We start from the raw sequence: 27,662 nt of genomic DNA on the forward strand, positions 1-27,662 counted from the left end.
CGCATGTGCTGTAGAGAATGCGCCTGCACAATTGCCGGACACGGAACCGTCGAAACCGTGGTTGGCTATCTAAAGGAGAGCTTCAGTTTGAAGAAATGAGCCAAGAGAAATGCATGAAAAATAAAACTATCGCACATAGGGGCAACACAAAGTGTAGTAGTGATACATACCAAATCTATTGCAGTGCATTGCAACATGCTTTTTTTCTCAGTTGTAGCTACACTTTGGCTCTTTTAGGCCCTGTCCTAAATCTGTTCATTATTTGAAACTGGGTAGATTGCCTTCTTTTTACTACTTAGGTTATGCATCTGTAGGTGCAATGCAGTTTCTGTTTGTCCAGTAACTTGAAAATAATGGTAATAAAAGTCTGTACTAAATGTTAATTACAGTACTTAAATATCTTACTATTAATGTGCTACAAACAGATTAATTATTTTTTGTATTTTAAAGTAACTTGGACTTCATCAAGTTCTGTTAGCCATCAAACAAAGGAATGATTGAAAGATCCTAAGGATGGGAATTCTACATGCCTCTGGTCAATTGAGTTACACTTCCCACTCCCACCCTGTTGCCTCCTACTTTAATTATACCTAGTGATCTGTAGCACAATGTGTAAAGTATTTATGCCTACAGTTCTGAAACCTTCACATGTCACAGCAAGAGCCTCCTCCAGACACGAAGTAGTAAATAATTTGAGCCCTCATAAGTATAATTAAAAACGAAGCAAACGTGTCTCTCATTCTAGGCACAGAGCCAGGTAGACAATGGAAAATAGGATGAGCATGTTCTAAGCACATTCTCTTCTGAGAAGGATCCCAGGACAGCTAAAGTGTTCCTAAAAGAAAAATGGAACTGCTCCTAAGAACTAATGAGGTCTCATGCATCCACTTGACAAGTGGATCGTGGGATCCACTTGGCAAGACCTAAGACCAGTCCCTGTATGCAAATTCTGTCCTCTTGCAATTTGACTTTGACATTTGTTTGATATTTTTCCAAGCTGAAGTGCTTCAAATTATACAGCTTGCTTCATCCAAATTCTTGATGATGTGGCACTTTTTTATTCTTTCTCATGAGTTCTTGCTATTAGCGCCACTGTTCTCTTCATTTGAAAAAGTAGCTACTTGCTCTGATCTCTAGTAGAGGCTTTATGTATGTTATCATAGGAAATATGGTAAAAAATATAATAGATTGAACAATATAACACATAGCTTGAAGATAAACTTGTTTCCATGACGACGTTCTCTAAAATAGTTAAGTCTGGCAATAAGTAGAAATGGTGTTATGGAGTGATCATTAGGTCAGTCATCTGTTTATTGAATTAAAGATTATGGATTTACAAGATCTTTCCCCTTTTCTCTACATTGCTACAATCTACCATGTGATTACATGTTAAATTTGCATGTTACTGGATTGCGTTTGTAGACACAAGTGTGTAAAATGTAGCTAAGCATTTGTACAATCTAAAAGGATATTATGCTAATTTTATTTGGCAAAATGTATTTACTGTAGGCCTTTGAAATACTTGAATCTGTGCAATTCCAAACAGTACTTTTTAGAAGGTAATACAGTGGTGATTAGATTCACCATAAATCACATTTGAATGTCTTAAAATTTTATACTCAAAACCTGGTTTCAGTTACTTTGAATCCATTCAGAACCAATATCTAAGGACAATATTCTAGGTACCTACAGTGGGCCACTCTCATTTCTGAGAACTTAAGCTAATCTACTAAAGTTGGTATCTTTGGTAAAGAAAAGGATGGTAACTTCCTGGAAATACGGAAATAATCAAAAACTTCTAAAGTTAGACCTGATTAATATCCATGGCAGTAAGTTGAGTTACACCAGTCACTAAGCTGACAGCTATGATAGCATTTCCATCTGATTCTTTTTAACGAAAGCTTTCGACTTTGATGAGGCAGTATATCTTATATTTAGATTTTTATAATTTGTATATGTAAGTTTTGCTATATATGGTTGAAGGAAGCTCCCAACACTCTGTATTCGGTAGAAGGGAGAAGTTATAAAGCTCAGCCACCAAGACTGGATTTAGGGAGCTCCCTGCCTCCATATTTAACAAAATGTACATACCCAAAGTATTGACGAGTAATCATTTTGCCAAGATTGCATAGCTTCAGCTCTCTAGGTGTTGGAAGGTTGGTTTACAGGGTTTCTTCTGGAGAACCACAGGCATCAGTGTGGTCAACCAGTGGTGGAACATTATAGAGTTCCAGTGCAATCTATGTGGTTGCCCTAGACCAACGGTTCTTTGCCTTTTTTGGGTCACAGACTCCAGAGAATCTGATGAAAGCTATGGACCTGTTCCCCAGAAAAATACATATAAACACAAGCACACAATTTATTGCATTGGAGAAGTCATTTTGTTTGTGTCCAGTTCATGGATCCCCCTGAAGCCAATCCATGAATCCCCTAGGGGTCCATGGGCTGCAGGTCAACAAACCTTGCACTAGACAGGAATGTATAGCAAAATGATTGCGGGGGGGGGGGGGGGATAAAGGGATTGGATAGGAGAGGATGTGTTGGTCTTACTTCCCTGACAAAGACCCACAGGATCATATTTGATCTAGGTAGCTTTCTGCTTGTAGTTTTCTTTATTAAAAAAGGAATCCCATATGATTGACTGCCAGCACAATTTAGAACAATGAAGGTAGATGAAGAAGGTCAGATAGCAGGGGACTGTCAACTTTGAAAGTGTTGAGTTAAATTATAAATGAGTAGGATCTTGCATCATTATTTTTTTGTAATGAACATTGCAGTTGGTTGTTGTTACAAAAGATATCGGAAGTTGCAACGAGGATGCTATTAATAATTTTAATCATTTTGAATGGTGTGGCACTGTTGTTTGGCTGGTGGTGGACTACAGTGGTACCTCGGGTTACATACGCTTCAGGTTACAGACGTTTCAGGTTACAGACTCTGCTAACCCAGAAATAGTACCTCGGGTTAAGAACTTTGCTTCAGGATGAGAACAGAAATCACGCGGCAGCGGGAGACCCCATTAGCTAAAGTGGTGCTTCAGGTTAAGAACAGTTTCAGGTTAAGAACGGACCTCCGGAACGAATTTAGTACGTAACCAGAGGTACCACTGTATAGCAAAGTAATAATGATTTGTCATTTGTATTCACATGGGCAAAGCCATGTTTGGTTAGAATTATAATTAGGGGGAAATGCACAACTTGAATTAGCAGTTGCATTTATAGTGTAATTGATAGCTGATGACCACTATTTTATGCCTTCATAAGCTGAATCAATAGAACAGTGTAATGCTCTCAGTCCTACAGTGCTGATGATAACTGTTAAGTGGCTACAGGTGTTTTAGACATATCACTTAATGATACTGGCAGCACACCATCCCTACAGTCTTCTCACCTTTTTAGAGCCAGTGTGGTGTAGTAGAATAAGGTATTGGTGCCCCAATTACAGTGAAGTTGTTGCTCAACCATACCTGTCACTAGGTGGTTGGCTCAGGGATGTACTCTCTGTCTAATCTACCACTTTACAGGTTTTATGAGTATAATATATTGGGGGTAGTGAATGTCGTTCTGACTGTCTTGGAGGAAACAGTATTGTCTGTTTTTTTGTGCATTCGTATAATCAGACGTTTTGTTCATTGTCCAAATAAATTAATACAGATTAAGCAGCACTTATTCATGGTACTGTTAATCCTTTTCATATTTTGCTAGCTAATGTCTGAGACAAGGCACTTGACTAGATAGACTAGGTCAGTTGCAGTCCTGGATATCTAAATAATAATCCAACAAGGCAGTTCTTAGGTTCTTAAGTGTTTCTGAAATCACTCTTCAATTATTGCCCCAATTTGGCCAGTGCATGCTCTCTAGCACTTGTGAAATAAATGCATTCTGAAATAACTTTTGAATTCAATTTTCAGTAAAGTTTATCTGAGGCCATGTCAGGCACAGACTAATATGCTTGAGACACATCACTGTGATTCATGATCAGGTGGCTCTTGATTCAGAGTAATAGAAAAATGAAAAGATCAAGAATGTTAATAAGAAATTTTTGAACAAACTTATGGGAAAGAAAGATTTCCTGAGATCATGTGTAGAAATTACTTTGTTGCTCTTACTTATTTGTTGTAAACACAGACTGTAGTTCATCGAAAAATTCCACAGTGGTTTACAATTAAAAACAATGCAAAGAACACCAAAATAATAAAATGGTAAAGTCAATATAGAAAATTGAAAAACCAGTAAAACAGCAGTCATATTATAAATCAGAATAACAGTTGAAAAAAAAGCAATATGGTAAAGGATAGTAGGAAGCAAGTCAACAGAGCTTGTAAAAAAGGACAAAAGTTTTTGAAAAGCAATTTTTTTGCAGAAAGATAGGGAAGCAGTTGAATGACTGTCTCTTGCAGGAGAGTTTCAAACTGTTCGGGTGGCTATTGAAACCGAGACATCAGTGCTCATAGTAGAAGCCAATTTTCCTACACCTAAGAGAGAACTCTTAGCCTGACCTTCTCAGAAGATTCTAAGTGTCAGAGGAGATCATACAGGAGGAGATGTTCTCCAAGATACTCATAGGTAGTCTAAACCACTAAGCCTCTTGGACTTGCCGATTGTAAGGTTGGCAGTTCGACACCGCGTGATGGGTTGAGCTCCTGTTGCTTTGTCCCAACTCCTGCCAACTTAGCAGTTTGGAAGCATACCAGTGCGAGTAGATAAATAGGTACTGCTGCAGTGGGAAGATAAGTAGCATTTCTGTGTGCTCTGGTTTCCATCACGGTGTTCCATGCACCAGAAACGGTTTAGTCATGCTGGCCATGTGACCCAGAAAAGTTGTCTGCAGAGAAACGCTGGCTCCTTTGGCTTGAAAGCGGAGATGAGTGCTGCGCTCCATAGTTGAATTCAACTGGACTTTATCATCCAGGGGTCCTTTACTTTTTACCTTTACTGCCAGTAAGCTGTTGTATTCACCACTCTTTATTTACTTTTTCTGATGCTTCTTTTGTCCAAATGTTTAAAACTGGGTTTGGAAGAAATCCATTGACCAATTAAAAATACATTATTCTTTAAAGTATTTATTCCCTGGACAATTTCCTCATAATTATTTTTTGGTTTTCTAATTTTTGTGCCCTTGTTTACATGACATACAGTGGAACCTCTCCTTACAGACATAATCTGTTCTGAAGGTCCGTCCACTGGTTGAAATGGGACGTTAGAAGAGGTGTCTTGTGCGTATGCGCATTTGGCGGTAGCACACTTCTGCGCTTGTGCAGACAGTGGCAGCCGCTTCTGCACATGTGCGAATCGCAGCAAACCCGGTGTTTACTTCTGGGTTTACCTCGGACGCAACTTGGAACATCTGTGAGACGAGACGTATGTAAGTCGAGGTTCCACTGTACTAAGTTAAACTTTACTTGTTATTTGATAAAGTTTGAGGTTAGCAAGGAGAGAACTTAATTATGAGTCTTAATTTGGACAACATGCTAAGCCAAACCTTAACCTGGTGCATTGTGTGTTATGTGAACCAGTCCTTTGAGACCCTTTTGAATAATGTGGCTTCTTCCTCATCCTCTTCTTCCTCCTTCATCTTCTTCTTCCTCTTCCTCTTCTTGCTATATATTTTTCAATTTGAAAGGAACTAGTATACCATTCCAGAAGTTTTAAAATAATGTAGTAGGTGAATTGAGCTCTTATTATAAAAGCTTACACTTCTGTAAAAAATGATGTTTCACAGTTGCTGCAATACTTGTGTGTGTGTGTAACAGGTTAACAAGGCCACATATAGAGGGAATTTTATTAATTCAGGGCAGTTCCTATAAAGAAAAATCTAATCCTGATAGAAAATGCATTATGTAAAATTAATTTCTACATGGAACAAAATTCTGGAAATCATTACTCATACAGGGGTATATTCTTTTTTCCCAAATAAAAGTATGTTGTATCTGGAAATGCATTATACCTCCTCAGCATTTATTTCTTTGCAGCAATAGCTTTTCATTCCATGCCGACAAAGTAACGTGCCACTGCTTGTTAAAGTTGAATATGAGCTCATCTTCACCGACTCTCCCTTTTGAAATTCTGCTCTTTTTTGTTTGACTAATATACGTGGCTCTTAAAATCATCATTTTATCTCCTAATTAGTATCAAGCTTCAGAGATGGAAGTAATTATGTCAATTTCTTGCCTGACATGAACATAAATATGCTGAGGCTGTATTTTTACCTCAGGTCAATTTACAACGCCATACAAAAGTCAGCTGCTTATTATTCTCTCTCTCTCTCTCTCTCTCTCTCTCTCTCTCTCTCTCTGCATCCCAAAAGCAACCAACAATTTTTAGGGATAGAAGAGCCCATAAGCATCAGACGTCTTGCCTTTTAATCCCTAAAAGCCCTTCTTACTGTTTAAGATTGTAACACTTAAAAATATTTTCTGCCTGATCCTTTAGAGGTGCTGGCACCTGAACCTCGAACCTTTTTACTTGCAAAGCATGAGCCCTGCCAATGATGGTGTGTGTGTGTGTGTGTGTGTGTGTGTGTGTGTGTAACAGTGTGAAACAAGATATACCAACAGATATAAAGTTACAGTGTAAAGCAAGATTTGTGTAGGCATAAATCCAACATTTTTGTTCATATATTCATAGAGGTGTTGAGTTTCTTAGCTACATGACAGTTTGCTGGTGTCTGTGGAATATGGTTACCAGTAGTTAGCTCCTGCACTGATGGGGTGCTGCCAACTGCCAAAGGGATATGTACTGTACACATTGCAGAGTGACTATATGTGTGATACAATTATCTCCCCCACCCTGTTTACAAGCCATGATGAAATGGGCAACCTTTTAGTCCCTAGATATTTCTCATGTCTTGCAAGATCCTGAAGATATATGTCATTCGAGAATCAAAATAATACAGTGGAAAAATACTTCAAGAATCTTAAAATAAACAAATAGGTTAGAACAGGGATCCCCTAACTATTGCTTTTGAAGGAAACTATTGCTTTGTAATAGGAAAAGCTTTTCTGTGCACTTAATAGCAAGAATTGTTCTATAAGATATTGTTGCACAAAACCTCTTAACTGAAATGCTATAATGAATATACTATGCTTTAAAAAGCTTCACACATATTGTTTATTATTAAGCTGGATTTTTTTAGTTGATGTCATCAGTTTTATTTTTATTTATAACATCTGTGGCTTTAACAATAAAGGAATCGCTTTAACCTTGCTTACATACATTCAGCTTTGAAATCTTGCAGAAATCCTTAGTGTCTTAGATGGGAAAGTACGGAATTGTAGGACTTTTTGTTTGTTGGTTAGTTTTTTGCTGATTCATTAGAACATGGAGCTGTGATTTAGTGCTGCATAAATATCCTGCTTATGCTTTATGAACCAGTTGATATGCAGTAAAGGAAATGCCCTTCAAAAATGATCATCCTTCTCTTCTAAACCTGCACTGACTCTGAAAATCCGGTTTAAATTGTTGGGGTTTTTTATGTATTTGGAGCAAAGGAAATTAACCAAGTTACATTGAGGTGGCTTGAATGAGAGCAAAGGTAGATATGTTCATGGTTCGATCTATTTGTCTTCCTTGGATAGAAAGATTCCTTCTGAATGAAAAAGGCTTTTGATTCATTGGAGGGATCCTGCTGGCAGAGAGTGAATTTTCCCAATTCTTTCCCTTGCCATTTGGGGAACCCATTAAAGTAATAAGTGAGGGGGCACTAGGGGGTGCAGGAGGGAGAAAATAGCTAGCATTGGTGCCCCAGCTCTCTGAAAGCAAAGTTTGGATCCAGCTCTATTTGAAGAAGTAACAGTTCTATGGAAGTTGAGTATGTGTCATGTTTTTCACTTGAAATGTGTACTTAATGTTAGCAATAATTAAGCTAATGAGTAAGATATTTCTAGTATTACATTTTAGACATTTCTATGACTTGTGCAAACAATCTCCCCACATCAGGAGTAAATTGTTAAATTATGTTTTCTGTTAATAAATGTTCTTGTGATCTTAATAAAAGTTATGACAAATTGCTATAAATATTTATGGGCTATGTGTCATTCATTACTACAACAATAGAAAGACAATGTATATGTTCTACATTGGGATCCACACAAATTTTACTGTGCTGATTTCAGTGTCATTTAAAGACTCCACCGTAGGAGTAAGTAACTCTTCTGAAATGCCTGCCAGAAGCAGCACACACACATCACACTAAACCACATTTTAATATAGGGGTAACTAACCCTTCTTAGCCTGATGGCCACACTGACCCTTGGACACCCCTACAGGAGCCACATGCCAGTGGTGGGTTGGGTAATCTCCTACCCATCCCCCATCCATGAACACATGCACACTACAGCATCTCTTCCCAGCTAAACTTCTCTGTTCACATTAGCACTGTGTCTACATTTTATTTTACTTGCTGTTGTTGCCACAAAAGTTAGTGGGCTCACAGGGCATGGCATTTTGCTTGGAGGACTGGATGAGGTCTCTGGGCAGGGTGGTTGGCCACCCTTGGCTTAATGTGATGTACACAAGCCACCCTTATTCTCAAGTTTGTACTGTCCTCCTCCATAAACTGCAACACAAAAATGAGAGGAAAGTGTAATCTAACTGGGAGTTGCATTTCAATCTGCAAAGTTCAGGAGTGCCTGATGGTTCATTGAAAAAAGCAAACCAGATTAATTCTACTCCCATCTCTGCTTGGAATTGACAAGCTGAGGTCAGTCCCAAAGTGTTTTATATGAGCTTCCTTGTTTTAAGAGATCTCTGATGTAAAAACCTACTCAACTTTGATCATAGTATGATTCCAGCGTAGAAGCAATTAGATCTGAAAATCGTATGTGGTAAACAGATTGGGGCTAGGAACAGAGATGCTGTGGGTACGTACAATGACAGGAAATAACTTGCTATATAGATTATGCAATTAGCTAATCAAGTTTTTATGTTTACAGTAGAAACTGTTAATGGCAATGCAAGGAAATGTTTCACTTCTACAATCTTTTAAAACCTAGATTCAATTAAGAAAATTGTGGTTCTTATAAATACTTTTAGTTTAAACTATATCACTATATACTTTTAGTTTAAATGATAGTAGTATAAAAATGCAGAAAATTAACAAGATACTCAGTTTTGCAATGCTGCCCTATAGGATACGTTACTTGAAACATAAAGCCTTAATAGCTGAAACATCTGAGAGCGGTGTAACAAATCATTATATTATGGGTTAGCTGCCATTACTAACACTATTTTTCATAATTTTAATCTAACGGCAGCATCTTCTTTTGATTCTTATGTCCCACAGTCGTTACGCTAATGTGCTTCCCCTTTATTTAGGAAGTGTCTAATGGTATTTGAGGGAGGGAAAACTCATTAGCTTCCTTCCTGGCTAATGTAATTTTTATTTCCTGTTGTAACTGTGGCCTCAGCCAAAATCAACAATGAGAACAGAAAGCACCAACGTGTACAAAACATTTGCTCATTTGATCAGAAATACATTATATAAAAACATTGTGGATAGTCATCTATTTTTTTAACCACATCTTTTAGTGGGGTTTTGTTTTCTTTTTTTTGCTCATTTTTCTTGGGTATCTTTTTGTTTCAGCTTTGTCATGATATTAGATAATTCAATATTATGTGTTATTTTTATCACTCATTTCCATCAATAAGGAGGATACAAATTCAAGACGGGCATCTTACTCTTTCCTTGGCTGACCTCAGAACCTTTCTTGCTATGTTAGGCTGTCAGCCAAGATTAAAATAAAGGGTGGGGGAGGGAATTTTCCAGTGATCAGGCCAGGGTTCTGTAGGTTCCATGGCAGACAAAATAATGGTTTCACTCAATCTCTCTGTGCTGTCAAAGATAACTGTGACAGGTAAGCAAAAACTAGAGCAAACTGGAAAAAAAGAAAACAAAAAACAGCTACAGGCTTAGAGAATAGGTCCTCTATTTAGAATTTTTCGCAGATTGAATTCAGTGGTAACTTGACAGTATACTTTGCTAAAGTTGCGTTAATATCACAGAGCAGAAAAAACTGAATTAAACCAATTACAGTGGTACCTCGGGTTAAGAACCTAATTCGTTCTGGAGGTCTGTTCTTAACCTGAAGCACCACTTTAGCTAATGGGGCCTCCTGCTGCCGCTGCGCCGCTGCTGCACGATTTCTGTTCTCATCCTGAAGCAAAGTTCTTAACCTGAGGTAATATTTCTGGGTTAGTGGAGTCTGTAACCTGAAGCGTATGTAACCCGAGGTACCACTGTAAACGAGACCTGAATCTCATATCCTCTGTGCATATCATATGCAGAACATGTCAAGAAAAGATAAAATATTTCGTATCCCTTTCTGTTGTGTGCTAACAATATTGCTTTAAAACTGACTGAAAATTCATGTCATTTGCTCAATTTTTACTTAGGTCATGAAGTAAAGTATTAGATACAAATACTATGATTAGGCAAATTGTAAGCTCAAAGAGAAACTTCTGTTCTTAGCCTTCTCTTTTCAGACAATAATACCATTTGTTAAGTGCCTTCAATTCAAAATGCTGTATGGTAACATAAAACAGTAGTACTCATCTGAAATTGTGGGGTATATGTTTTTTATTTGATAGTGCTCAATGCAGAGAAAACAATGATTTGCACATACCTTGCAAAATCTCTTTATTATAACATAAGGTAAGAATGGAGAACCTGTAGCTTTACCAGTGTGGTTGGACTTAAGCTCTCGTCAGCCCCAGACAACATGGGCAGTAGTCATGGATGGTGGGAGCGGAGCCCAGCAACAACTGGAGGGTCACTTGTTTCCTGTCCCTGATCTGCCATCTTGATTGAGGGATGCATCAGTAGCCATCATATGGGGGGGAAAGGGTGTGGAGAAGGGAGACCTAACTTAGTCATGCTCATTAATTTCAGTGCATCTACTCTGAGTAAAACGTAGCTAAATACCACCCAAAAATCTAAAAATTGAAAATGCATCCACTACTCCAGAAGAATACATACATGGATCTTGATGGCCTGCTTACATGGATTGTATTCATGCTTCTTTAAAATCAGGTCCGTTGTTTCTTTTTAAAGGTCCTTTAATGGAGAACCATATAGGTCAGCAGCGTAAATAAATCCTTGCTGCTGCTAAGGTTCAGGGAGGTTACAAAAGTAAAGTCATTGGGTCATTTGTGCATCTTTAATTCGAATGCTGCATATCCAAAAAGTAACACTTAGAAGTGTTCAAGCTTCCAGTTGATCCAAAAGTTATTGACGTCAACTGTAACATTTCTTTCTTACATAACTTGTAATCAACAAATGTTACCTCATCTGGGAATGTAGTGTTATCCCTTTGGTACCTTCTGAATTTTTTCAGAGAAAACAACTTGACTCCCTAATGACTAGAGATTCTAGACATTCGGGGTGTATATTTAATGGCATGGAAACCAAAGGAAAGTAGTTGACTGACACGAAGCGTAATAGAATCATATCACTGTAGAGTTGGAAGGGACCGTGGGGGTCATTTAGTCCAACCCTCTGCAATGTAGGACTCTTCTGCCCAACGTAGGGCTCAAATCCGTGATCCTGAGATTAAGAGTCTCATGTTGAATGCTGTCTGATAAAGTTGCTTCTGTCAATGGAGACTTAATTTATACTAGACAGGATTCCTGTATAGAAATATGTGGTGCAAATTAATGAAGAGCACAGTCCTAAACTTTTGTGCAGTCATAACTTTCTGGCAATGCCCATCACATGGGATGCAAGGCCTGCAGCAGCAGAGCTGAGGCTTTATGTATGCGCCGTACTAGATCCTTGTTTCTGGGGAACTTGCATCTCTCCCATGGTTTTCTATTGCCAAGTCACTTTCAATGTAATAGGAATTGTTTCTTCTGTAAGCACTCCATTCAGCACTTTGCATTTACAGTCTAACACACACAAACACAGAGACATGGGTGGCACTGTGGTCTAAACCACTGAGCATAGGGCTTGCCGATCGGAAGGTCGGCGGTTCGAATCCCCATGACGCTGTGAACTCCCGTTGTTTGGTCCCAGCTCCTGCCCACCTAGCAGTTCGAAAGCACGTCAAAGTGCAAGTAGATAAATAGGTACTGCTAAGGTAAGGCGGGAAGGTAAATGGCATTTCCATGCGCTGCTCTGGTTTCACCAGAAGCTGCTTAGTCATGACCCGGAAAAACTGTCTGCGGACAAACATCGGGTCCCTCGGCCAGTAAAGCAAGATGAGCACTGCAGCCCCAGGGTCCTTTACCTTTACCTTTTTACACACACACCCAAACACACACACACACCCAATTTCTACAATCATGTTTGGTTGGAAGCAGTGTAGGAAAATCTCAGTATGTGGCAAAGCATTGTCATATGTATATTTATCACTGACTGCTCTTTGGGTTATCAGCAGTCATATTATTGTAAGGGAATATCGCTGGCCTCTTGATATAGATGAAATAATGCTGTTTAGAGTTGCCTCCTGTTTAGTTTGTTCCCACACTATTTAATTAATTAACAAGTTTTATATACTGCTTGATTTTAATAAAACCCCACAGTATTATCAACGAAATAGATACTTAACAAAACATTCAGAACTCATTAAAATGAACAGTAAGTTAAAAACAGATTAAAATAGACGTCTTGATAAGGCTTGCCAAAACAAAAATCTTTTAGGCAGGTGCCAGACAGAGTACAGTGAAGGTGTCTGTCTGATGTGAAAAGGCAGGAAGTTCTAGTGTATAGGTGCTGCCACACTAAAAGATTGACTTCTTACAGCTGTGGAATGAGCATTATGTGGCACCTGTAGCAGCACCACTTCTGCAGTTTGAAGTGGTCAAGTTCGCATATACGGATTAAAGTGATCCCATAAGTAACTCTCAGCCCATGTCGAACTTGAACAAGGCCTTGCATGGTTCAGCTATATCGGCACAGTTCTTGCATTAGTGTACTCATGCAGTCTTGATTCAGCACATTATGTTATTGCAACAGACCACTGTTAGATCCACTTTCAGCCTTGCAGAGTCGACCATATATGTTTGGCTATCTGAGACAAGGCAGTTGTGGCAACTACAAATTATTCTGTAGTATATAGTGCCAATCTGCTTTGTCTAATACGAACATAATTCTTGGTGCTGACATCTGTCAGAGTTAACAAAGTAGAATGGTGACCTATATTTTGTGCTCACTTGTAGATGAACCAGCTCCCTTGTACTTGAATCCTACAGTTAGAATCATATATAAGAATATCTTATCCCTTATGAACCTAATTGATCACTGCTCTCTGTAGGTGAGGGCCTCCTGTAGACACCTTATCTGCAGGAGTTCCATTTTGCTCAATATACCTGTAGGACTAAGATCTTTAATGTTGTGGCAGCTACCATTTGGAATTTCCTCCCCTTGAATATTAGGTAGGCACTGTTTCTGTTGTCTTTTCAGCCCTACTAAAGACTTCCTTCGTTCAGCAAGCCTTTTAAGACGAGAGCTTTCCCAATCTGCATCTGTATTGGAATTGTTTTTAGGATAGGTATGTTTGTTTGTCACCTGTCTGCTGCCCTGGGCTACTTTGAGAAGAAGGGAGAGATATAAATTTAATTAATTAATTAATTAATTAGAAATCCTATTGATGGTTCAGTTAATCTTTTTGTCTTAATGGTGCATGCATGCTTTAAAGCAAATGGAGCAATGATTTTTATCTGTAATTATTATTTTATGTTGATTCTGGCCTTATTCTAAGGAGTTCAGGATGGCATAGAACCTGGTCTCCCCACATCCAAGTCATTTTTATTGTTGCAATAGCCTTGTGTGGTAGATTAGACTGAGAGATAGTGACTGGCCCTAGATTACCCAGTGAGTTTTATGGCTATTAACTTCAGCCCAGGTCTCAACACACTAGAACACTCTGCCACATTGGGTCTTACTCTTTCTTTTCCCATATAAGATCTTAGTTATGCTGCTGTGCTTTTGGTCCTTAATATGTGGTGATAAAAGTGTTTTTTTCATCTAATGAAACCTGGGAATCAATTAAACTTTAAATGATACAATACGATTCCAAAGCTAAATAGGTTCTTGAGCACTTCATCTTCTCTTAAGAAATTGTTGCTTGAAATAAATAATGAAACTACCTCATAAGATGTAAGCAGTGAATATTCAAGTCTTCAGTGGCAGTTAAAAATGTAAAAATGTTGATGCATAAAATTTGGAAGTTCTAATTATAGCTGGAATGTGCTTAGTGTTACAAAACCTGTGATAATAATTAATTCTCTAAGGAAAATGAACCCCTACAGATAACCACTCTTGGGATATAGTATTAAGCGAATGACATGATTGTTTGGAAGTTAAATTGGTAAACTTCTCTAACAAACGTATATGAGTGTGGAATTTAGAGTAATCTTTCTGGGCTACCAACTTCCTTTCTGCTGGTCATCCTGAGTCTGACATAATAATAATAATAATAATAATAATAATAATAATAATAATAATAATAATTTATTATTTGTACCCCGCCCACTCTGGGCGGCTTCCATAGAAACCAAAAATACACTAAAATATCACACATTAAAAACTTCCCTGATGGGCGGTGAATTCCTAAATTATTATTTTAAGTAAGAGTAATTAGTTATTCTCTTTCCGTAGAACAGCATATTAGTATATTTCATCACTTGGAGAAGACTTCCTGGTGGCCATCAATTTCCAGGGACTTAATCTTCCATATTTGTTTTTAAGGATTTTTGAAAGTATCCCATTACAAGTGAACATGGGGAAAGTCTGTTTCTTCATCACCCACAGAATTATGACAAATGTCTATGAAGAGGTCAAATATGGGCATTCTGTTATATTGCACTGTGGTATTTATTGGTGCACCCTGTTTTTATCATATACATGCTGCTACTGAATCAAGTTTTATGCTGTTAAACGTAGCTCTAGTCGTTGATAGGCAAAACCTATGTAGACATCCTCAGGTGATTACAGTATAAGTAAAGAAAACTATTAGAGCATATTACTAAGAAATTTGTCGGTTAGGCTTGCCTTTCATAATGACAGCTTGGCTTGCTGCCGATGATGATGATGATGATAAACAATAACAACAACAATTTATTATTATACCCCACCCATCTGGCTGGGTTTCTCCAGCCATTCTGGATGACTCCCAAACGAATGTTAAAAACACAATATAGCATTAAACATTAAAAACTTCCCTAAATAGGGCTGCCTTCAGATGTCTTTTAAAAGTAAGATAGTTGCTTACAGTGGTACTTCAGGTTACAGACGCTTCAGGTTACAGACTCCGCTAACCAAGAAATAGTACCTCGGGTTAAGAACTTTGCTTCAGGATGAGAACAGAAATCACATGGCAGCAGCGCGATGGCAGCGGGAGGCCCCATTAGCTAAAGTGGTACCTCAGGTTAAGAACAGTTTCAGGTTAAGAACAGACTTCCAGAACGATTTAAGTTCTTAACCCAAGGTACCACTGTATTTCCTTGACATCTGATGGGAGGGCGTTCCACAGGGCAGGCACCACTATCGAGAAGGCCCTCTGCCTGGTTCCCTATAACTTCACAGACAAGCAGCTTTTCTGAAAACTAAAATGCAACTTTGGTGCTTAAATCTGGTATGTTCCTTGATGTTCATGGATATTGCTAAAGTTCCTGAATTTTGTTTCATTAGGATTGTGAGTCTTTTTGTTTAACTTTCAGATATAAAACTAGCCTATTATTTCTGATCATCTTACCTTTTGATCTTAGGAGCAAGGTGAATATAACATGGAGAAGCTTTTCCTTGATCTCATAATTTTATAATTTTAGAAGTTAGTATGATAGCTTCTGTAACATAAAGATGAAATGCCACTAGAACATGAAAAGTCAAACATTTACATTTAACTGTGATAATTTTAAGAGATTTCATTGTAATCAGCATTTTATATCAATGCAGCTTAATAAAGTAGGGCAGGATCCAGTATCTTGCAGTCTGTCACTGCTCCATGTGGGTGACGTTACATTTTGTGACCCCATATATTATTGCTGCTGGTTCCTGGTGCCTTGTGTGTGGTGGTGGTGGTGGTGGTGGGTTCTCCTGTAAATCCCCATTCTGTAAGGTAGCAATGAAAGCCCTCCATGCCTTCTGAACCAGACAGCGCAATTTTGAGATCTAGGTTACTAGTAAATATGAACTCCCGATATGTCCTCTTACTTTCCCCCGAGTGTTTATTTCAAAATGTAACCATAAATTCAATCTAGTTTATGGACCCTAGCTTGCTGGGCTTAGTCTGGGAAGTAGGGTAGCATCTTTTCAGAGCCTAGAAATCTGACTCTGTAGCTTTGAGTAGATACTACTCTGATATGATGACCGCCTCATCAGAAAATAGGAAATTACAGGTAAGCAAAAAATAAATAATTTTTTTACATGCGATTTATTCTCCCACCCCCACCCCCCATGTACATCAGTGTGCTCATAATGATGCCTTTAAAATAAATAAATGAAACTGCCACAAGCAAGAATGAGCTACTACAACAAGCTTGGCTCCATCTCCCTGCCAGAGGCTTCTATAACTCGTGTAAGCCTGATTACCCTCTCTTGCAGCAAAAGGAAAATTCTGTTTCCCCACCTGCTTTTTTTTCTAGAATGTTACTAAATGTTAAATTCTTCCCACTAACAGTGCAAGGCTATGTATCTGAATGCATTTTTGTTTCTTAACAGGTAAGGTGTTTATGTTTCGCCACAAATATATTTTTTTAGCATTTTTCATAAAATATATCAAAAAGAATATTATAATGTTAGAAATGAAAGCCATTCATTGCAATAAAACTCCATTAAAATATTGAGGGGAGTCCTTCCAGTGACTTCAATAGAAGGTCATTGTAAGTTAAATGGAAGCTATTCAGTAGTTATGTTGTAGAGGTTCAGCATGGAGGAAAATATTGCCGTGAGTATTGTAGTTTCCAGCAGATAGAAGCAATTTTGATCTCAAAAGAACTAGAGGGCAGGAAGTTAAGTGTTAATTCTGGGAAGGATGTATTTATTTGTAGTGTAACTGTACCTCATTTTTAAACTGTAGCACTAAAGGTCTTTAAATACTTTAACATATCAGTGCCATAAACTTGACAAGTGTAATACTCCCAGGCTGCAATCCTATGCTCACTTACTCCTGTTATACACAGTTTATAATAGCATGGTGAATTTAGCTGTGTGAATTGGACCTATGTGATATTTCAATGCAAATGAAATACTTTACCTCTGCTCACTACATTGCTCTAAGTAATGGCATCTTAATATTAAAGAGTACCACACTGATTCTGTAAATCTGCTGTAGCTGCCGCAACAGAAACTGTAGCAGCACTGAAAAAGCTGAAGCCGCATCTCGTACTGAGAAATGCAGGAAAGATGCTCTGGCCTGTTCCTAATTTTTTATATAAGAAATCCATTGCTAGGAGGGAGAGAAGGAGAGAGAGTGACGGGGGGGGGGCACACAAATGCTGAGGAACCTCTACTCTCTTACAGTATTTGTTGGGAATATCTCTGATGGCCACTGATTTAAGTTCTTACGCCGATGTCTGAAGATGGGGTGCATTAGCATAATATTTCAAGTTGTGCCGAAACATTTTGTGCTACTTTAGACACTGCAGTCAATGGTTTGGATCCAGAGTTTACCACATCTAGTGAAGTTTGTGGAAGCCGACCTACCTGCTCCCTCCTCGCTATGGCAGCCCCTCCCAACCCCCACAAGATACTATAGGGAACATTGGTATACCCTGCAGAATCTGGAGGAATGTGGGAGAATGGAATATCTTAAAATTGGGTTGAGACAACGTCAGCAAACAGATCCAGATATATATGTGAACTTACTTTACTATGGTGAGATCTTCATTGTGAGGAGTACTCCATTCCTGTTGGACAATACAGTTGCCATATATATTAGTTACTGCTGATTGTTTCCACGGGGTTTTTTCTCTTCCCCAGTGATGCTTCATGTGTCCAGGTTAAGAAAGGTATCTACATATATAATAGGGGAGTATTTTCCATAAGTCATTTCCAAATAAAATAATGACTATTCTACAATCTTAAATGCCAGTTCTTTTTATACTGCACTCCTGGAACTTGAGGAATGAATTATATTTCAGTCAGCTTACTATTTTATATGGAATGGCAAGGTACAGTACATTTAAATCCTGCAGTTTCTCATATTTACGATATTTTGTATTATGATGTTGTTAAGGCCATATATCAGGATTTTTTCTACACAGTCTTGCATCTTTCACATTTGTCTACAAGTTCTAAAAGAACAAGTAACTGTCAGTTTAGGCATCATTAGTTATCTGTTGTTAACAGCTGTTAGCAATTAAACGGGATCATGTGGGGTACACAGGGTTCTGTCTTGTCCCCAGTGCTATTTAATATCTCTGTGAAGTAATTGGAAGCAATCATTAGGAAATTAGGGGTGAGGTGTCCCTAGTATGTTGATGGCACTTGGTTCTATTCTTCTGTAATATCTGAGTTAGGAGAGTCTACGCAAGTCCTAGAATAGTGCCAGGATGCTATACTAGGCTGGATGAGGGTCAGTAAACCGAAATTGTAACCTGACAGGACAAAGCCACTATGGTTGGGCAGTTCCATTGTCTGGGAACTAGACAAGTTGCCTGTTTGCGGTACGGTATCCCTCTTGATAAAGGGACAGGTAGTTTAGGAAGCTCTTAGATCCAGCATTGTTGAGGGAGGCAAAAGTGTCCTTCCTATCGAACAGCACCTTTTACCAATTCTGGCAGGTATGCAACAGCCGTTCCTGGACAGGCATAGTCTGGCCACAATGATCCACGCAATGGTAACCTCGGGGTTGGATTACTGCAATGCACTGTGTGGGCTAAAATTGGTATGGAAGCTGCAGCAGGTACAGAATGCTGTGGCTAAGATGTGATGTGGAACAGCCTGCTCAGAACACATTACACCAATATTGAAAGAACTGCACTGACTGCATGCATGTTACCAAGCCAGTTCAAGGAACTAGTAGCGTGGCTATTTTGTCCTCCCCCTTCTAGCCTCCAGCATCACCCACACACTGCTCTGCAGGGGCCTCCAACTGATAAGAACAGTTTGTCAAAAGGCTGCAGGGGGAAGGAGATTTATTTTTTTTTGGAGGGGGAAAGGGTCCTCCCTCTAACTCCAGCACAGCTGAAACTCCCCTGAGTGTAAGTGTGGTTTCAACTATATATATTTGCGTATTTCACACTAATGTTGACTGGCTTAAAATATATAATATCTAAAGTCTATCAAAACTAACAATCAAGTTTCTTCACTTCTGCCACCACCTGTCTAGAGTTGTCTGGTCCAAAAATGCCAGAAACTTTCTCAGAAATGCAAAGAAACACTTAGGTGGACCTTAGCTATTCAAGCTCTTTCATCAACTGAATAATACATTGGCAAATGTCTCCCCAACTTAAATTGATGTGGTCACTGTGGCAGAAAACGGAATCCCTTTAAGATGCAAGGTTCCAAAGCTTTGTAGGGCTTCTAGATTAAAATCAACACTTCTTGGTCCATAATCAAATCATGGATTATAGCAACTTTAATACATTAATTAACTTAATTACATTTGTTAATTAAAGTAATTAAGCTTGCATTAAACAGCACAAAGCAAATAATTGATTCTCAGCTAGCCGATAGGCCGAGTTCCTGAAGCCACTAGATCTGATTCTGTATATGATAGGGCTCATTTTTGTTCCATGTTTCTGCATAGGTTTATACTTACTTAGTTATTTTCTTCATCTCTTATTTGGCTTTCTTTCCTGTTATAACGTACTGTATAAAGAAGGTGGTAGCTTATGGCTTAGGAACGGAAAGCTATTTCACTCTGCTCTGTTGATAGCCTACTGTGGTGCTGCTGTTCTGTTTTGCTCACCTTAAGAAAGTAGCCAGGATAAAAGAAATGTGCTCCTCCCGTACAGGAACACATTCCAAAGGATTATACTTTTTCTACTTGTTTTTCATTGGCATGGATACCTGGGCCATACCTAGAATCTATTGCATACAAACAGCACAGCCATGCTTCCTCTCATGTAGGGTGACTTTGAGACTCTGTCCTGACATAGCGCATATGGAAGGCATTGAGGCATTGTTCCTGACAGCTGTGAGTTACCCATGACTCACTTCCATAAAGTCTGGAAGAACTTCACGTTGGTATTGGACATTGGATCATATTCTCCCATACTCTCTTGGAGAGGCGAGCCATTGCCATAGCTGCCTTGCCAATATGCTTGTCTAGCTCAGTGTCAATGGAGAGGTTGCTGGTTGTGGTGGAACCCAAGGAGACAAAATTGACTACCATCTCAAGCATGTGACTACCAACGCTGATGCATGGAGTGGTAGTGATGTACAGTGGTACCTTGGGTTAAGAACTTAATTTGTTCCAGAGGTCTGTTCTTAACCTGAAACTGTTCTTAACCTGAAGCACCACTTTAGCTAATGGGGCCTCCCGCTACCGCTGTGCCGCCGGAGCACAATTTCTATTCTCATCCTGAAGCAAAGTTCTTAACCCGAGGTACTATTTTTGGGTTAGCGGAGTCTGTAACCTGAACCTAAATTTTCTTGGATCTCAGCATTATCTGCTACTGAGAGCCATGTGATGGTACCTGTGTCAGGTTTATGTTGCCACTAAGAGTGTGGTAAGATTAAAGCAAAGCATGGTATTTATTGGTGTGAAAGGAGATATTAATCCCACCCCTCCAGCTGGGTCTGTTCTCCCTGAAAATGGGAATAATGCAATCTTGCAATGCAGTCACAGCCAAGACCTCAGATGCAGACCTTTAAATATTTCTAGAACCAACAAGATCTAACCCTCTCTTCCATAGTAAACCATTTGCTAATTGCCCCCTTAGTCATTTAAGTTTATTTTCATCCTGCAACCTATGGATTGCGTTTGCTTTAATTCATGTTACCTTCTTCCATAATGCAGTTCAGGAAGCTTGTTCTCTAAGGACCTTTGTATTACAGCTGTGGCTTTCTTGGGAATCGTGATGAGCTCAGCAACGTCTGCCTTTAATGTTCAAAACAATCATTGAGCAATAAAAATTAGGGCTCTTTTTGCAATTATTGATTTTGTACTAAGATGACTATCTCCCCTTCCCCTGGAAACTCATAAAATTTCAAATAGAAGCTTAAGTTGTTTCGTACTGCTACTCGTGGTAGAAGGCTTTGAGGCATATGATGTTTGTTTTGTATGTGTTTAGCACAAAAAGAAGAGCATTGACCCGACAATCTTTCAGTCTAAGATTATGATAGATTAAGAAATGTTGACACTTCCATTCAGATTTTCCTGTGTGAAATTTAAGAGTGTTTTAATGGCTTACTGATTACAAATTGGTGCTGCTGTATTAATATTGATATGGAATGTTTCATTAACCATATATCAGAAGAGTCTCTTACTTTCAGTTTCTTGTAGGCTGGTTTAACTTCTTAAATTAGTCATGTAAACTGTCTGCCCATGGAAATCAGTATCACACATATTTTCCAAAGCTGTAACCATAAAACGAACCTAACATATATAAGCTCCGGGTTACAGAAAGAGTTGTACTTGCCACATAATGCATCTGCGTGGAGCTTCACCTCTGATCTTTCCATGAGCTCTGAACATGATGCTTGAAATGGCCTAAAGAGGACCACTTTGGGAGGTATTGTTGAGGCATGTTCAAAACAGTTTTTAGTTCATATTTCTTGATCTGGGTATGTATGATTGTATTGCAGCCTATTTTGCAAGCTTTGGTATCGAAATTTCTTTAAGGAACCTACTATAATGCATTCAATGAGTGTTTAAAATACGTTGTACGCCAAAAGATAGCATTCAGTTCTGCCTGTGCTTTTTCTTGTCATACTACTTTAGTTGGCAAGAGTTGCAGAATTTAATGATTGAATTGCTAATCAGTAGACAAATTTTCAACTTGAAAAATAAACAAGCATTGTACAACCTGAGTTTATTGTCCTGCCCCGCCCCATTTTTGTTTAACCTTGGGGGGGGGGGGGAATGCTTTATGCCAGCCTAATCACATTTAGTTTCTTATGTTCTTGGAATTTCACTGCACACTTTCTTAAGCTGGACATTATGTCAAAAACTTGGAAATGTAATTCGCAATGTTCTTCTACATACAGGGTGCAAAAGTGACATCCAGTGGCCAATTACATTAATTAGAATAAGTTGTATTCCATAGGGCAGATTTCAGCAATTCATTAATAAAATGAAAGTAAATCTCCTTAAGTTTTATGCTCATAGGATTGTGCTGTCAGATGTCTTTGCATTGCTTCAGTCTCGCACAATTACAAAATGTTCTGTTCAGATGAAGACTTTAGAAATTAAATCTAACGGAAGGCATAATAATTTTTGTAGTGGATCCCTGCTTGTTCTTCATCAGGAGCTTTATTTCCTATTTGCTCAGTTTGAAGGATGTCTAAAGGTAGCTAATTTCACCCTCTGTTTCACTTAGGAAACCTAATTTCTTTTGTTTGTTTCAAAAATTAACATCTTTTCCCCCGAAGAAGCATGGGAAAAATATTGATCTGTTTGTAAGCTAATCTTATTTTAAAGCTTTGGTAAACTTTCTAGATCGTGAGGTTATATTTACAACATTATTACCAATAGAACAGAATACCCCACAAATACAGCACTGAAGTGTAGAAATGTTCATTCTGACAGAATTTCAATTTTTACACATAGTGAAACTGCTTTACAATGGCTGTGGAAAACAGTGGAGACAAAGGGAGGGTTCATTTTCTCCCTTCCACCTGCCTATCCATGCAGCGTGTTAATTTTCCCCACCCTAGTTCTTGCTTTACCAAAATTCAGCGTGATCCAAGTTTAGTTGGGTCACTGGCTCTTTTAAATTAGCCTAAAAGTAGCCACAATCGCTCCTGAGGTAGACCAGGGCCATAATGCTTGGGGGACACAAAAGGCTAACCCCCCCAAACTATTTTATACCACAGAAGGGAGTAGGGAAAATACTGGTACCACATGGGTACCAAGCTCATATTGCAGCTGCTTTTAAGCAAAGAGCAGGATGTAAAGAGATTGTGACTGGTTCAGTCTGCAATGTTCTTAACTGTGTTTGGGTCTTCCCCATAATGCCATGCCCTGCTTTGAATATTGACTGCTTCGGCTGACCCATGCTTATTCCTTGTTTTGTACAGAAGCTTAATTTTGGACAGAGCTGTAGTAAAAGCATATACAAAGAGATGGTTGAACTGGGCTTCGGTTACGCTAAATTAGTATTAAGATTTAAAAATCTGAAGCTTATTCCACGTGCAAGTGTAAGGCAGCCATTTAGTCAAGGAATTTAAGTTTGAGCTTTACAGTTTCACTTGTGTATTTTGAAAATGAGGGCTAATGATTAAAAATGGAGGAAACTATGAAAAATGTCATGCAGAGAATTCCTTTCTGCCTTGCCACACTGTGGTCAAAGTAGTATTTTGGTTTTATGCCTATTGTGCAATGACAAAGGTTTATTTTCCCTTTGTTCTTTTCAGAGCGCTGCAGCAGCTCCCAGTCCAGTGCTAGGAAACATTCCCCCAGGAGATGGCATGCCAGTAGGTCCTGTACCACCCGGTTTTTTTCAGGTATTCAGACAAATTATGAATTTTAGGACTTAGAAATGGGTCGGTAGCATTATTTGGCACTGCCAGAAAAGAGTATCACTTCAAATTCTGTATAAAATGCATAGTATTTAAGAACAATAGTGGGTGGGATGGGGAATTAGGACAGGTTCAGTGATCAATAAAAGGCAAGCTTTAAGCTGTTTTATGTCAGGAGTTGGAAATTGTGAAACAGTGCAGTAATATTCACTGTTATAGAATATTAGATGTGCAATAGTTCCTTAGTCTATTTATGTAATAGGGGAGGTATTTTCTACACTAACATAAGGAACTGGTTACTTAATATTGTCTTCTAGTTAAAATCCATCTAACTGAAATAGCATTATTCTTATACATTGCAGGTTAGCAGTGTTTTGGGAGAACAGTAGAATAATGCAAATTCAAACTAGCAGTTTGAAGTTCAGAAACTCTAGGAAGCTGTTTCTACTCTTTTAACAGGTAGCTATGTAAATCTGTGTATAGGTGTGTTTTTGGTCTGCTCTCATATCAGCAGTCCTGCTACTAATTAGTTATGTTGAGATAAGTGAGAAAAACATTAGGTTAGGAAGCAAGTTACAGAAAGCTTCTTCTCTGAAAGAGAGACTAGAAAACCAAGTTAATGGGAGTGTACTGCCTTCATTAGAAGGGACGCGGGTGGCGCTGTGGGTAAAAGCCTCAGCGCCTAGGGCTTGCCGATCGAAAGGTCGGCGGTTCGAATCCCCGCGGCGGGGTGCGCTACCGTTGCTCGGTCCCAGCGTCTGCCAACCTAGCAGTTCGAAAGCACCCCAGGTGCAAGTAGATAAATAGGGACCGCTTACTGGCAGGAAGGTAAACGGCGTTTCCGTGTGCTGTGCTGGCTCGCCAGATGCAGCTTTGTCACGCTGGCCACGTGACCCGGAAGTGTCTCCGGACAGCGCTGGCCCCTGGCCTCTTAAGTGAGATGGGCGCACAACCCCAGAGTCTGTCAAGACTGGCCCGTACGGGCAGGGGTACCTTTACCTTTTTTTACTGCCTTCATTGACTTATTTCTGACTTCAGGCATAGAGCACAATAATAATTCAGGGTACACCATAATATATATTATGTTCTATTGTATAAGTCGGAGAGAGGTGTTGGTTTACTTATTGTAACAGTCTGATGAGCACAGAGAGAAGTACCACTAACATATATTGAGAAAGAGTCTGCTGATTGGCCTGTAGCCTTTTCAAGCAGAGATGGAGTTGTGAAACTGCCCACAACTGTGGTGTACTGTTCCCAGGATAGAGAAAAATGATTGAACAAATTTAAAAAAAATTAAAAATAGTATTTTCTATTAAAACATCAATTCTGGTAAATGCCATCTCTTTTCTAAAAGTGAAAACAACGAAAATGCCACCACTGGAGTGGGCTGAATCTGTGTGCTTTATTAGATGTTTCAAGTGGACAGATTATAGGGGAACTATAAAAACTAGATCTTATATATCCATTTGAAAACCTTCAGTGAGAGACCATTTTTTAAATATCAAAAATTAATATAAAGACAAGTTTGGACGACTATGCAGGTTTTCTAAAAATTGTCTAATTATCATAAGTAAAACTGCAGTACTCTGGAAAGAACTTGTGTTATTTGGACCCATGTCTTTTAAAGGTTTGTCCTCTGTTCTTTTTCCACCTGTGTCTACCCCTTGGGATTTCCTTTCTGTGTGATGCTTCAGATCCTTGATAATACCATCCAGTTCATTTAACCACAACCTATGACCCTTGAGGTTTTTTACTGAAGCAAAAGGATTAATTCCATCCTTGTATAAAAACTGTAGTGATTCGAGGATTATATTGTCCATTTGAGAGCAATTCTTTTGTCTCTCCACTTTTCCGCATTTGGTAACACAGACCAGTTAAATTGTTGGTCACTTACCCAGGAGTAAAGAGACCTACTCTGGGCTTATTCTTGGGAATTGCATTGCAACAAAGAACAAAACTAACATAGAAGGGAGCTTTTCTCTATTAGATACAGATTGTTGAAATTTAACACCAGGAGGTTATGTTTCTACCAGTGCAATTTGTATGAGATAGATGGCAAGGATTAAAGTTTTGAGGTTTCAGCTGCCTTCTTGGTGACTTTTTTAGTGTCTCAGTGGTGTGGTTTGAAGTATGTTTATAAAATTGTGTTGTTGATTGTGGCTGGTGGCCTTTTTGGATAATAGAGTTAATCTTTATATAGGTTATGCTATTTTTACTTAAAGTTGCACTGTTGGGTGGATTTTAGCATTGCTTAATTATATTTATATATTTTGATGATTTCAATTCTTTAAAAAGTGTTTTATGGGAGTTATTCAACTAGATATATAGCATTTTAATTTTTTAGTAATGCCCTTACCACTCAAAATGCACAAGGCCTAATAAAACCACTTTTTCCAGTGCACCTTGTAGGCGTCTGTCTTTGTTGCTTTGGTGTTAATACCTCCCTCCTCCTTTCCTTATTATTTTTAAATGATCTGATTTTAAAAGTGAATTGGAATTTAATTCAAACATATTGAAGACTACACTTAAATGCTTTTGAAATTGAATCATCACTACTTTTTTCCACTGAAAAAAGTATCTTACCTTAGGTAAAGCGTCATAACTAAATGCAATGCAGAACATGGGTCTGGTCCACACATCACACTCAACCATGATTTGGCATAATGTACAAGAGCAGGAATGACTGGTGGTGAGCCTTGGGTTCACCAGACCTCTCGTCTTCTCTTTCTCGTTTGTTTTAAACTTAACATAGTTAATAATAACCATAATTTATTGGTCCAGATGATATGACAAGTCACAGATGAGCAAAAACAGAGATTCTGAAATTTTTCTGACCATGTGGGTAGACAATGGGATGGAGACCATACAAACTGGATGTTAGCTATTGCTTGTTCCTGCTTGTGTTGTGTCACATTAAAACATTCAGTGTGGTGTGGGTACATGAATGCAGCCATGGTAGTAGTACTAGACATGGCACAAGGGTTTCAGACAGGAGTCTTTCCTGGAAGATGCTAGGGACTGAAACAATGACCTTCTGCATGCAAACCATTTGCTCTACCTCAGGCTGTGATATTTTGCTAGAACATTGTCACTCCCTAATGTAGTTTAACCCCTTTTCATTGAACACAGAATTGTTCTAGCGCTGTTCAGTCCTTAGCTGCAGTTAATGAGCTAGCATGACAGACACACCACTCTCCCTTTCCCACACATATAAAATAATGAGCGGCATAGGTCCTCTATGCAGACAATATACACAACAACAATAATAAAGCTGTAGTCACACTTAAAGGACTTAATGGAACTGTTCCAAATTGTCTTAGGGAAATCTTCTCTCCTGCCACCCAGAACAAAATTGGAACTGTTTTCACATTAGGTTTGACTCACTGTCTAAACACAGTTCTACAAAGTTCTATCACTGCTAGTGGTGCAACAATAAAACGGCTAGCACACAAATCCAAATTGGGATTCCTGCATTTCAGGGGGTTGATGATCCTTGGGTTCCCTTCCAACTTTACGATTCTGTGATTTGATCTGCATATTTCAAGGCTTCCGGTTCCACTCTGCCTTAATGGCGGCAGACCCCACGACAGCGGGAGATCATTGGTGAAGGAAAAACAAGGATGATTGAGGGTAATTATCCTTGAAAATTTCCCCCAGGGACAGAGGAGAATGGGGTTCACTCGCAGTTCATCTCAGTACCTGGCTCTCACTCTGGCATGAAATGCAGGGGGCAGGGAGTCGCTGTGTGCAGACGTACTTTGCCTGCTGAAAACCCTCCAACACCGCCATTAAGAAGCAGAGGTTCTCTTGTTAATTAGAGCTTAATTGGACTAAAGTACAGGTGTGTGCTAGAAGAGATGAGATCACAAACTACAGAACAAAACCAACTGCGAGCACTTTAAGTTCTGAACTTGATAAGACTTCATTCGTTGCAAAAGACATGGAGGGGGGAGCCTACGGTTTCTTTATTTAAAGTTTTTTTGTCTACATTTATGATTTGGCAACCCTCCTCTGAGTGTTAGTTCAAATTATATTTGTACACACGAGGATGGAAGAAATTGGATTATAGATATGGAATATAACACTAAACAGAACTG

At 38.8% G+C, this 27,662-nt stretch overlaps 1 protein-coding gene across 9 annotated transcripts in view; it reads left to right on the top strand.

The window, feature by feature from the left end:
- Nucleotides 1–27,662, top strand: part of SSBP2 (single stranded DNA binding protein 2) — a 121,655-nt gene that overhangs the window by 47,750 nt on the left and 46,243 nt on the right. For 5 of the 9 annotated variants that reach the window (XM_077936251.1, XM_028749534.2, XM_077936253.1 and 2 more), the window contains exon 5: nt 23,461–23,550. The exons of the other annotated variants lie outside the window; for them this stretch is intronic. In XM_077936251.1, coding sequence (XP_077792377.1) covers nt 23,461–23,550 — 90 coding nt within the window. The remainder of the gene's footprint in view (nt 1–23,460; nt 23,551–27,662) is intronic. 9 annotated transcript variants of the gene reach the window in all.

Source organism: Podarcis muralis, chromosome 11 (genome assembly GCF_964188315.1).
Source record: "Podarcis muralis chromosome 11, rPodMur119.hap1.1, whole genome shotgun sequence".
Classification (NCBI taxonomy): domain Eukaryota; kingdom Metazoa; phylum Chordata; class Lepidosauria; order Squamata; family Lacertidae; genus Podarcis; species Podarcis muralis.